At 38.8% G+C, this 13,789-nt stretch overlaps 2 protein-coding genes across 2 annotated transcripts in view; one reads left to right on the plus strand and one right to left on the minus strand.

Annotated features, from left to right (window-relative positions):
• The window catches only part of EXOC4 (exocyst complex component 4), a 735,341-nt gene that overhangs the window by 382,178 nt on the left and 339,374 nt on the right, over window positions 1-13,789 (plus strand). The gene's annotated exons all lie outside the window — the stretch shown is intronic.
• Window positions 9,446-10,274, minus strand: LOC118021108 (ATP synthase F(0) complex subunit C2, mitochondrial-like). Its single transcript, XM_035021136.1, has one exon. The coding sequence runs from the start codon at window positions 9,869-9,871 to the stop codon at window positions 9,446-9,448; it is 426 nt and encodes a 141-aa protein (XP_034877027.1). The 5' UTR covers window positions 9,872-10,274.

Below are 13,789 nucleotides of genomic sequence, written 5' to 3' on the forward strand. Positions count from 1 at the left end.
AGTTAACAGTATTATACCGGTGTTAACTTAGTTTTATTAATGACACCATGGTTAAGTGAGAGGAAGTAGGCGAAGGGTGTATAGAACTCTCTGTACTGTCCTTGCAACTCTGGTGTAAGTGTACGATTTTTTCAAGATAAAATGTTAAAAAGAAATTTAGTACTTGGGAAGAATCATACAGGTGTATAACTTTATTCAAAAGAAATGGTATGCTGTGTACTATATCCAGTTGTGTTTAATGGAGAGAATCCGTATGATCAGTGTAATTAAAAATTTGATTAACGTAATTTTGCTACCATGTGAAATTTTGACTTACTATCTCTTGTTACCATTTTAGAGCAATTCTGTTACACATTTTCACTGGGCTGTTTTTTCTTCTGGCAGATCAGCTCTTAACACTTTATTTGATGTTCATTTGAAAATATGCACATGTAGGGGTGCCTAGGTGGTATAGTCAGTTGAGCATCCGACTCTTGGTTTTGGCCCAGGTCATAATCTCAGGGTCCTGAGATCGAGCCCCGTGCCAGGGTCCACGCTCAGCACAGAGTCTGCTTACGATTCTCTTTCCCTCTGCCCCTCCTCCCTGTTCTCTCTCTCTCTCAAATAAGTAAATAAATAAATCTGAAGAAAATAAAAATTTTAAAAATACATGCACATGTAACAAATACCTTTTCATTTACAGTGGAAAAAGAATATTACATCAAAATGGCTGAAATGGAAGCTCATGAGAAATTTAAAAATTTATAAGTTGGATAAAGGATATAGAAGTCAGGAAAACAAGTCTGTTAAGCATGATAACAGCCACGCTATTAGAATAGTTAATTATGGAATGTTACAAATCAGCAACTTCCAACACTTGACATATATTAATTGATTTAATCCTTACAATTAAAACTTACAACCTATGAGATAGTTGTGGTTATTATTCTCATTTTAAGATGAGGAACTTGAGACATAGAGAGGTAAAGCCCAAAGTTTAACAAACTACAAACCACCCATTTTGCCCCATTTCTGAGAATTCGCATACCAGGTTCATACCGTAACATTTACTAAAGAAATACCCAGGTAGCCACACATGGCTTTATGGAAGAGGAGCAGAGCCTGAGCAGTTTCATGGGCCACCTTTCTCATGCACACATTATAATTTCATTACCTGCTAGTTCCTTACCAGATGTTAAGTAGTGTTTACCATCAGACAGACCCTTTTACCATCTCCTGGGGGCTGAGGCTCTCAGTCAGAATGACTCAAAAGCTACACCTGCTGGGTCCCAGAGCACATTATATTCTCAAGCACCAATACGCACTTTTGAAGGAAAAGAGTTGGTCCACACATAACAAAGGGAATGTATGGATTTCCCTTCTGTGCCGAACACTGTGAAATGCTTTTCTTTAAACAAGTTGGTGTCCTGATCTTTCAAAGACTTTGTCATTCTGTGAAAGGGGGGGACTAGTGTGAGGACCTGATTGAAAGACTGCCCTTCCCACCTTGATTTTCTGAGCACTGTGACTCTCGAATGTCATCTCTCTTCTCCTTTTACTCCTGTCTTTCTTTATGGGGCCTCACTTCTCCTTCCCCGTGTTTTGATATTATGTGGCTCATTCCAGCTGACACATTTTGTTAGTGTTATCAAACACATTAGAATGAGTAAAATCACTGTGAGTGTTGTTTCTCATTCTTTAAGGTCAACAGGCTTACTTTCAAAGATAGCACTCCTTGATTGCTCTGCTTGGGGCATAATTGATCAGTATCCAGTTTGCAGCTTATTCTACATCTGACTTGTTAATTTAACTCACAGTGTGCCGATTCCATATGCAGTGTTGGCTCATCTCCCAGGGCTCAGGATCTAACATATATATTAAACTGTCAAAAGGCTGGCAATACAAGAATGAATGGTTTATAATTTGCTCATCTCAGCCATTATAACTAATATCTGTAGCTTTTGAATCAAAAACACATGGTGATAATTATTCTTTCACTGATCATTAAATCTTGTTTAAGGTTAGAATAATTTTCAGTAGAATCCTTATTTGAAAGCCCTGCCTCTCGTACAGCTTTATGGTCTCTGCACAGCACGCTGTCTCTCTTACCGAGTTTTGGGGGCACTCATGAGATTTTAGGCATTCTTGAATCAAGAAAAGCAGTTTTGCCAGTTTTGTTAAAATAGCTGCCATTTTTATGACACATCACTCATATGGGAAAAAAATCAGGTAATATATATTAACACCAAAATGTGGATATTTTACCTATATATCTACACATCCAGAATATAAGGATATAAAATAAAATACCTAGAAAACCAGAAATTTGACCCACCTTTTTTTATTATAATTAAAACATAGCATATTAAGCAAATGATCACAGTGTGCTCCCACGTTTCTTTATATGTGTTTAGCACGGTGTCCTGGATCATTTTAGAAAGTCACAAAATCATATTTGCTATTTTAAAGATGTATTATTCTGCCACTATAACACGTGTGGTTTATCCAATTAGCTGAGACACCTCTGCTCTAACGAACTTGAATTAGCAGATGCTACTTAGCACACAGAGGACAAACCTGTATGAGACTGCTCATAGCTCAGAAGAGATGCCTCTAGATGTCCTATCGTTCTTCTGCCTTTGGCAGGACTGCATGTAAACTATGATACAGTGTTTTACAAATGAAAAATAAAGCATTAATCCTTCATGATAATATACTGAATTAAAATTAAAATATACTTAAAATGCCAGAAAACTGTATTCTTTGGGTTTTAATGCACTCTTGTAACTTTGCAAAAGATGAAAAAGTAATGGTTTAACTAGACTATTACAAACGTGATATACTTACAAAAACAAAGAATTTTAGTACAAAATTACCATATTAATGTTTGATTTTCAACTTTAAGAATTGGTAATTTGAAAAATACCAAATTACCTCAACGTTTTAATGATTGGGTTTGATGAAGTAGTAATGATTTTGCATGATACGAGACATAATGTGGGTCCTAGGCTGAAGGAAATGGGGAAGAAAAAAATATTTGAAATGACCACATAAAAATAAAAGGAAGGGACTTTGATTTCTGGCAAGGTTGAGAGCTAAAAAGTCTGGGAAATTTCCCAGTACAAAGCAGTTAGAAATGCTGGATGTAATGTAATAAACTTCCTTTTAAATGTATTGCTGACCTTGTTAGTAAGAGGTCTCCTGGGGATGAAAATAAAGAGAAAACTAAAAACCAGAGCAGTAAGCTGATACTGATACCACAGCTGCTTGGGGGCATTTGTCAGTCTCAGTAACCAAGAAGTTTGAGTTTTAACAGCTGCATCACTACTGGAGACAGGACCTTGGGCCTGTACAGGAGGGGATTTTAGAATTAAAACCATCCTATGAAGCATAGACTTTTTAAATGGATGTAACTTTAGTAAAAGAGTAGAAGAGAGAAAAAAAAAAAAAACTTATCAGCAAAGACAGATAACAAGGAAATTTGTCCTGGCAAAGCCAACAATTCTTCTCTAGAAGAATATGCCATAAATTTAGGCCTTGGTTCTTCCCATGGATAAAATTGCCTAAAACACGAGTTCACACCCTGAAATTACAGAAATACACAGGGGATATGTAACCATGAGCTGGAGTCAAGCAGAAACAAAACAGTTGAATTCGTTCCCGATAATTTTAGAAATGGGATTACTAGTTACCAGAATATAAAAATGGGTATGTTTCAAACATTTTTAAAAAATTTGCATCAAAAACATAAAAGAGTGAGTTGCTGTCAAAAAAAAAAAACCAAAAAATGAGGGGTTCTGGGGTGGGGGGTGGGGGGGGAGGGATGGGGTGACTGGGTGATAGACACTGGGGAGGGTATGTGCTCTGGTAAGCGCTGTGAATTGTGCAAGACTGTTGAATCTCAGATCTGTACCTCTGAAACAAATAATGCAATATATGTTAAGAAAAAAAAAAGAAGAAGGTAGTGGGAGGGGAAGAATGAAGCGGGGAAATCGGAGGGGTAGACGAACCATGAGAGACGATGGACTCTGAAAAACAAACAGGGTTCTAGAGGGGAGGGGGGTGGGAGGATGGGTTAGCCTGGTGGTGGGTATTGAGGAGGGCACATTCTGCATGGAGCACTGGGTGTTATGCACAAACAATGAATCATGGAACACTTCATCAAAAACTAATGATGTAATGTATGGGAATTAACATAAGAATAAAAAAAAAAAAAAGTCTGGGCGGTCTTGATAAAGAATCAAAAAGACTTCCAGGAGTGAAAATTTTAATCGTTGCATTAAGAATTTAGTTCATGGTTTAGATACCAGATTAGGCACACAAGAGAATTAGTAAACTACTAAACAAATCTGAAGAAATAATTAAAAGGCAATGTATAAAGACAAAAAATTTAGAAAGTATGAAAGAGGAGTGGCTCTTGTACAAAGGACCACCAGTTCTTTGATGCTCCTCCTATCTTGACATGGAGTCCATGCCCTTGAAACTGGGCAGATTTGTGACTGAACCAAGAGTGTGGTGTAAATATTATGTAATTTTTGAGGCTAAATCATAAGAGGCTATATAGCTTCTATCTTTTTTGCTGGAATGATTGTTCTTGGAACCCTGCGTTGACATTAAAGAAATCCAGTTACCCGAGGCTACAGTGTTTTGAGAAATATCAAACAAGACAGAGAGTCCAGTCCCAGTTCTTCAGGTCACTCCTAGTCACTTTGAGTGTTGCCGTTTGAGGTCTCAGACATCATGGAACAAACACAGTCCATCCAGGCTCTGCCCTATTAGAATTCTTGACTCACAGGGATGCCTGGGTAGCACAGTTAAATGTCCACCTCTTGGTTTTGGCTCGGGTCATGATCCTCAGGGTCATGAGATTAAGTCCCATGTCTGGCTCCACGCTCAGCTCGGAGTCTGCTTGAGATTCTCTCTCCTTCGCCCTTTGCTCCTCCTGCTCATTCTCTCTTTCTCTCTCTCTCTGAAATAAATAAATAACCTTAAAAAAAAAAAAAAGAATTCTTGACCCACAGAATGGCAGTTGTTACTAAGTTTTAGAGTGATTTTTTTATGCAGCAGTAGGTAAATGGAATAGGTAAGACAAGAAGTTCCAACAAACATATAAACAAAGTTCCAAAAGAAGGTAATAGAAAGAATGGGAAAGAGGTAATATCAAAGGATGTAGAAATTGAGAAATTTCTAGAATTGATAAATATGGCATGAATCCTTGCATCCCAGAAGCATAACGAATTCCAAGCAGGAAAGATAAAAGAGACCCATACCTTAACGCAGCAAAATACAACTATAGAACACCAAAGTCAAAGCTAATACATTAAAAGCAAACAGAAAGGAAAAAAAGATGACTTAGCAATGAAGTTCAACCCACATTGCTAAGTGTAGTTAAAACTGGAAATGTTCTGTTAATCCAGAGTAGGATTAAAAAATACATTGTGGGGGCGCCTGGGTGGCTCAGTCGTTAAACGTCTGCCTTCGGCTCAGGTCATGATCCCAGGGTCCTGGGATCGAGCCCCGCATCGGGCTCCCTGCTCAGCGGGAAGCCTGCTTCTCCCTCTCCCGCTCCCCCTGCTTGTGTTCCCTCTCTTGTCGTGTCTCTCTGTCAAATAAATAAATCTTTAAAAATAAATAAATAAATAATAATTAAAAAATACATTGTGATCTGTTACAACAATGAAAAGCTACCCAGACTATCCAGCAGTAAAAAATAATTGAACAGGAACCACGTACCTCAACATTAATCAATTTCATGTTTGAAGAAGAATATAGTATAATGACATTTATATAAAGTTTAAAAACATGACAAAATGTACCTGTATCTCTGTGTATTCTTTAGTAGTCCATACATGTATATAAGATAAAGGCACCTAGTTCAGAATGAAAAGCATTAAAGTCAGTATGGTGACAAAAGAGTATGATTGGAGAGGACTGCACTCCAGTGTTTTGTTTTGTTTTTTCCTTAACCAGGTAGCAGCTGCATGGGTGCTCATTAGTCTTTGTACTTGTGTGAGTATTTTATAATCCAGTTTTGAACAGGAATAAGAAGATTCAATGAATCGGAACTGTGTGACATCTTGAAGGAAATATATACTTATTCTGAAAAGATTTGGAGGATAGAGGTTAAGTGAATCCTATTTACCTCTTGGGTTAAGTGAATAGTTAAAACACATAGGAGAAAGATCAAAGCAGGTCTGGCATGAAATCACTTCTACCTGACTGGGAGATTTTTGAACCTTGGCAAGCGGGGGGTAGGGGGGGGAGGTTAATGAAATGGGTGGAGAGGAGGAAGTAAAATAGGAGATACAGAACTTTATGGCGGAAGTCTGGGAACTGTTTATGAATGGGATATGTTGTTTGATAACGAACAAGGTAGAATTTGAACTTTTATATAATTAATGAAACCACTGGAAATTCTTTATATTCTTAAAAATCTTCTGCACTTCTGAATATCTATAATAACAAATACCATGCTCTATTTTGATGAAGATGACTATTTTTCATTTCTTAAACACCTGGCAATCACTGTGATTTGTCAACCATAAATGAAGTCCTTGTAAGGGTGTGAGGGGTAGGGAGGAGAGACCAGGGAAAGACAGGTGGGAAATGAAGTAGTTTCTGATTATTAAATTGTTAAGAATGGTGGTTGTGAGGCCATTATGGGCCATTTTTATTCTTCTCTCTGATGGCACTTTGGTCAAATGGAGAAAAATGGGTTATGGAGATGACAGCTTACTTGGAGATTTAATGTGATTTTCAAATCCCTTGGCAAAACTTTTGCTCAGTCTTTAGTTGGATCTTTTCTTTGCAAATAGAGACTCATTCAGATTGTTGCAAGTGTTATGGCATGTATGTGATGTACTTGGGAGTTCTAAAAAAATGCAAGAGAATCACAGGAATGGTAGTAAACATTACAAAGCTGAGCAGGAGAAAAAAGAATGTGAATGATAACTTGCCCACAAATACTTATCTTCCAGTAAATGACTCAGCTAACTTGCATGCTAGCTTTGCCCTCCTTACAGTTTTATGTTCTCACAGTTTGGGTTCTTTTAAAAATTGGGCTTACACATCATGATGCTCATTTGCTTTTTCCTTTGCCTCATTTTAATTTTTAGCTTTCTAGGAGTAAAAATCTGATCTTCTAGCCAGCCTTTCAGTTGGCTGCCATTGGGTGAGATGCCTACCCTTGGTCCACTTAGCTACAGCTTGGTAGGATGCCATCATGCTGTAGAACAAGGTCTCTGGGCTGACCCCACCAACAGGGACCATGTGTGGAACAGGTATACTCAGTGATAGTGGTAGTTACTTGATTTTCTCTTTACGCCCAGCTATATACAGTCAGCAGTGACTTCCATCTAACCAGCTAGCACAAACTGAGACTTAACCAGCTACCAGTTTTGATAAATTTGTAGGCAAAGAATGGTACTAAGTTTAATGTTTGGTACTAAGTTAATGGTACCAAGTTTAATGTTTGGCTTTCTCTAGTATCCTTATTGTTTCATGTATTTTGAGTGTAAATTACTATGATGGCATTTGCCCCTCTCTAGTGCCTCTTAACACCTTTGTTCCCCACACCTCATGACTTGGTTACTAATACAAGTAGTAACTTTTCTCCAAGCTAGTTAAATTCTTCAGTCTAGCCTTAAAATAAATTCAATCAATTGTTCATTATTATTTTAGCTTACCTGGTTATTAATCAGTTGCCAGGAAATGTGACTTAAAGAAAAAAAACCTTTGGATAAGGGTATTTATTTAACATAAATATTTGTATTAAATCTTAACATACTAGTGTATGAATCTAGGAAACTGTGTGTTATGTGTACAGACATATGTAAAATTTATTTTTTAAAGTAGGCTTAGCGGACATATTTGCCTTGAAAGACCCTTAAAATAGTTGGTCTAGAGTAGAACTATTTAGCATCACTTTACATGCCATTGAACTCAGAGTTAGAATCATGATGGAGACACCCCATAATGCAAATAGAAATGTCCTAAGGTCACTGTGTAATTTTATAGGGATCTTCACCAAAGCCAAGAAGGTGGTAAATTTTATTAGCATGATTAACTCTGAAAGAGCTGGCCTCTTTGGGAAACCAGCTGAAAATAGAATTCTGTATCTAGGCACACAATATATAGAATAGGCATTATATGGGGTATATATCTACATGCATTTTTCCTTTGATCAACACAGCCTTTAATTAACTAGAATGAAGTCTTCCACAAGATGAAAATACGTCTTGAAAAAAGTGGCAGCCATAAAACAATACCTTGCAGCTTTCTACTTAAGAGTCCCAGTGGATTAGTGATTTTACTTTACATTTGAAATGACAGTATAGTGATGATTATTGCTCCTTTGGGATGGATAAGGAAAGAAATGGTGCCCAATTTTATTCGTCATTAGTATTCTCTGTTGTAAGTGGTATGAGAAGCTCTGGAACTAGAAGAACATGGCCTGAATATATTTTTTTAAACAAGTAAATTATCTTTCAGTATTAGTAAAAATGTCATTTGTCTGCCTTAGAAAAATAAAACCTTCAAACGTAATTTAGCTTGTCTGTCATTTTAAACATTTCGGAAGACATAGCCCCCTGGTCCAGGCCCATTTTTCTTTGTCAGGAGATGATGATTCATTGGTTCCTGGGTGAAAGTTTTGACATTTATATTACACTCTGAGTACTTGAGAAACCAAAGGGTGCCAGTTCTTTTGGAATTAAATAATGGTATCTCCTCTACCAGGCAGACATTTGCAATATTCTGTGTACGGTCTGAAATCGTTGAATGCCCTCTTTCCTTACATATTTTTGTCATAATACTCTTTATTACTGTTCTTGTTATATTGCTGTTTATTACTATCCATCTTTATAGTTTCTTCCATATGCAACCCAGTCCTTCTCATCCCCACATTTATTGCTGTAGGTCAAATAGTTAAGAAATCCAGTCGTGAAACTCTGTTTTGATCTCCAAATAAAACAGCCCATGCTTCCAGCCATATCTTGGTAAATAATTCTCAGAGTGGAGTGACTATTCATGACCATGCTGAAAATCCTTTCCCTGACCATTTTAAGCTTCTTTATTGAGTGTTCACCCAGCTCCTATCCCATCTCTTGACTCTAGCACAATAAAGTCAGGGACGCTGAGTAATCCTGTGGCCCAGTCTTCACACACCAGTCCAATCCTGAGAGCTGTGAAGTAATAAAGACTTTTACTCCCAATTTTCTTGAAGAGGAAAAAAATCACTTTTTAAAATTCATCTCACAGCAAAACTTTATAAAGATCCTGTTTTGGTTTTTTTCTTCTTCTTCTTCTTCTTCTTCTTCTTCTCACTAACACAGTATTTATTTATCTTCCCTCTGTGAAACCCTGAGCCAACCACTTTCCCTGGGCTGCGTAGGGAGGTCCAGGAAAAGGAACATACAGGGCAGATGAGACATGGGAGGAAGACCTGTGGGAAGGGGACATGGCTCTATCACATGGCGAAGAGGATGAGAAAGGCCATCATCAGGCAAAAGAGCCTCATGGCCTCTGGGAGGGCAAAGCCCAGAATGGTGTAGGAGAAGAACCATTGCTTCAGAGAGGGGTTCCTGGCATTACCAATGATGAGGCTCCCAAGATCAGTCCCAGTTCTAGCCCCAGAGCCAGCCGCCCCTACCATGGAAGCCCCAGTCCCAATGAACTTGACTGCTGTGTCGATGTCCCTTGAAATGGCGCTGGTTTGGAAACTGCCTCTAGGAATGAGTGAGGTCAGGGGGCATGGGGCTGCCCAGCTGCTGAGGCTCTGATCTGCCAGTGTCTCTGGTGGTTTTGGGACCACTGCAGACAGTGATGGGCTCAACAGCTGAGACATGCTCCTGACCAAGAAGAGGGTGGAGACGAACTTGGCACAGGCAGACATGTTCAGGGGCTGAGGGGCTGTGGTGGGAGAGCTGCTCCCAGTGCAGCGAAGACAGAGAGGGGCGTGCGGACGGTGGGGGGGATGTGCGGGAAGAGCAAAAGGAAGCTATAAACATCCTCTTTTCTTCAAGGGTTTTCCAGCAGCAACTTATCATCCCTTTCTTCTTAGAAATCCATGTATCTTAATAATAATGTCAATGAGTCACATTTGTTAAGCATTTGCCCCATGTCAGACAACGTGCTAACCACTTCACATGCACTATTTTTACACAAACAAACCTGTGTGGTATGCCCTGTTGAGATCTTTGTTGTTTTGGAGGGGGAAATTGAGGTTCAAAGACTTGAAGTAACATGACCCTCATCACATGGTCAGGAAGTCACGGAGCCATGCTTCAAACCCAGGCAGCCTGATACCAGAGCTTGCTGTCTTCACGGTCATGTGCATTGAAATCAGTAAAAATGTGTGTAAGGCTGTCCCTGTCCAGACAGCCATACTGAACTCAGTCCGAGCAGCCCCTAAAAGAGAAGGGCTATAAGAAATGTTTTTTTGTGTTAGAAGAAGGGAGAAGCAGGCTAGAAAAGCACAGATAGGGTCTCAGGGAGGGCTTTAGAGAAGAGATTATTGCCAAGGAAAGTTTCAGTGGGTGTGGCCAGATAGTGTAGGGTTATTCAAGGCTGAAAAGAAAAGGTAAGTGGTTCTCACAGGGTGACCGATGCCCCAGTACCATCTCATCCCCTGGGAAATTGTTAGAAATGCAAACTCTCAGTCCCACCCAGACCTGTGGAATCAGAAACACTAAAGGTCATGCTCCTCAGTTTGCATTTTTGCAAATCCTTACAGGTGATCCTGATACTTGTTCAATTTTGAGAACCACTCTAAATGCTCAGAGGTGAGAACACATGGCTTATTTCAAGAACTTGAATATGAGGGGCTCCTGGATGGCTCAGTTTGTTCAGAGTCTGCCTTCAGCTCAGGTCGTGATCCTGGGGTCCTGGGATCAAGCCCCTGCGTTGGGCTCCCTGCTCAGCAAGGAATCTGTTTCTCCCTCTCCCCACCGCCAGCTCAAGTTCTCTCTCGCTACCTCTCTCCCTCTCAAATAAATAAATAAAATCTTAAAAAAAAAAAGAAAAAAGAATTTGAATATTATTTTCACCTGTCCTTGCAACCAGAAGAAATAGAGTTGCGTCTTCATCACACCTAGCTTGCCTGTCTCTGGTTCAATAGTATTTGGGAGAGAAACAGTTGAAGATATATTCTCTTTTTATTTGTTTTTAGATAAGAAAGTAGACTTTATGGATAGCAAGAGTCAACATTTCACCCTCAAGAGTTGAGCGTCTTTCCAATATTATCTAATGGCTGGGTCAAAGCCAACCCATTAACAGCTTAAGTCTTTGTTGATAGTAGTTAAACTGATAGTGACAGCAACTTTTCTGGTCATCAGTATCCGTGATGTCCATTAAGTGTCTCCACATTTTATAAGTTTGACGTGCAATTCTAGAATTATCTGAATTATGCTTATCTGAACAGCTATGCTTGCGTGCATCAAATCCTGTTATAATAAAAGCCAGAGGACTGTCCAGTTTCATTTATTGTACTCAAATGAGGCAGTAGTAAGGATTGCTTGAAATAATATTGTCTTATATGAAGATTAACATGTAAACCTGGTTGGTGTGTTCTCCACATTTCAGAGATTATTTGTACTATTTCTTTAGTCATTAAAAAACAAAATATAGTACTGATCATAGAGCGTTTAAAGCATGACAATGTAAATGTAAAACAAATTGATAGTCCCCCTTAAATTTTGGTCTTTTTTTCTTCATAGTCTCTTGGGTTTTTTAATGTTGTTGTAGTTGATACTGTATTGACATAATGTACTAAGTTCTTGAAATTAACTGCTTTTGAACAGCACATTAATCCCCCTCTCCTTTTTACTGTGTTTCTATTATATTTATCATAATTTTATTTTAATTTATTTGTTTACATGTCAGCCTCCCTTTTTAAACTCTGAAGGCAGGAAGTCTTGTCAGTGTCCCATGCCCACCGAGGGCATTATTACTAGATTCTTTTTTACTTTTTAAATGGTATCACAAATGGCTCTGTCAGTCAGTCATGCACAATATATTCATTTAATAAAGATTTATTAAGCACCAACTTTGTGTGTTTACTGCTTTAGGAAATTTATTCTAAGCACTGGTCTGGAATTGGCCGCATGAGAATTACTACCTAGGGAACATTAAGGACAGGCCACATTTCTGGGCCCCATCCCTTGTCATTCAGATGCTACAGGTGAAAGTCTGGGACCTGGGATGCTAGTATCTGAAAGCTCCCAGTGATAGTTCTAATGTTCCCTTAGGACAGAATGATAAAGAGATGGTAGACTGGTTAGTCTTCTTCCTTATCTTTTGTCATTGTCTTTTTTTTTTTTTTAATTTATTTATTTGAGAGAGAGTGAGCAAGAGAGAGAAAACACAAGCAGGGAGGAGGGGCAGAGGCAGAGGGAGAAGCTGACTCCCCACTGAGCAGAGAGCCTGGTGTGGGGCTCTATCCGCGAACCCCGGGATCATGACCTGAGCCGAAGGCAGGCGCTTAACTGACTGAGCCACCCTGGAGCCCTTTTATTTATCTTTGTTCTCATTCAGGGAAGCAAACTGGAAGGGGCACCTGGGTGGCTCAGTCAGTTAAGACTCTGACTCTTGATTTCAGCTCAGGTCATGATCTCAGGGTCCTGAGATTGGGCCCCATGTCAAGCTCTGTGCTCGGTGGGGAGTCTGCCTGTCCCTCTCCCTCTGCTCCTCTCCTCGCTCGTGTGTGCACACGCACTCTCTCAAATAAATAATAAAATCTTAAAAAAAAAAAAGAAAACTGGAAGTAAAATGGAGAGATGATGGCTTATTTTAATGCTGAAGGAAGAGGAAGGCACTTTAACAAATATTATTTTATTTAACTGTTACAGTTCTTCTGGGAAGTAAATAGTAGTATTCTCATTTTTTACTGTAAGACATTTTTGTTCCATAAAACATAAAAAATCTTACACAAGGTCACACATCTAGTTAGTGCTACAGTATGGATGAAACCCCAAGCTATGTAACTCAGGAGCCCACCTTCGATTCCCCTAATATACCCAGCTGTGCTATAAAATGGAAATCAGCTGTTTTAAAAACGTGCTGTGCTAACTGCATTTGTGTTCAGTTTTAAGAACAAAGAAAACACAAATAAGTTGATGCTTCATAAAAAAAAAAAAAAAAAAAAAAGCTCGAATGCTCTATGAGGAAAAAAAGATTAAGTTGATTTTATATTTGTGGCCTTTGATTTTATTCCCCCCTACCCCCCTGCTCTGTGTATCGATGCCTTTCCATGAAAAAAAGCCTTAGGCTTTTTGTATTGTATATAAGTTTTTGTATTGTGTATAGTTTTAAAGTAGTGATTTCATTTTTGAGTTGAGACTATTAATCTTAAAGAAGATGCATGAGGATATTATACAACTTTATTTTTTAGCCCTGTAGATTATGTACCTCTTAAACTGGAAACAGCTACCAACATATAGCGGGCATGTTACTCCATACCAGGATCTCATGTCTTGTTTTTTTTTATTTCTGTCAAGTATGTTGGCTATTATTTTTCACTCTGGATGGTTTTTGAGGCCATGTATTTAGATTTTTTTTTTTTTAAAGATTTTATTTATTTGACAGAGAAAGACACAGCGAGAGAGGGGAACACAAGCAGGGGGAGTGGGAGAGGGAGAAGCAGGCTCCCAAGGAGCAGGGAGCCCAATGCGGGACTCGATCCCAGGACCCCGGAATCATGACCTGAGCCAAAGGCAGACGCTTCATGACTGAGCCACCCAGGCGCCCCCATGTATTTAGATTTTGCATAGAACTTTAAAGTTTGGAAGCTGATGGTAAATTTATATGGTGTCGT

This window comes from Mirounga leonina, unplaced genomic scaffold (genome assembly GCF_011800145.1).
Source record: "Mirounga leonina isolate KUSES-001 unplaced genomic scaffold, KU_Mleo_1.0 Mir_174, whole genome shotgun sequence".
NCBI lineage: Eukaryota > Metazoa > Chordata > Mammalia > Carnivora > Phocidae > Mirounga > Mirounga leonina.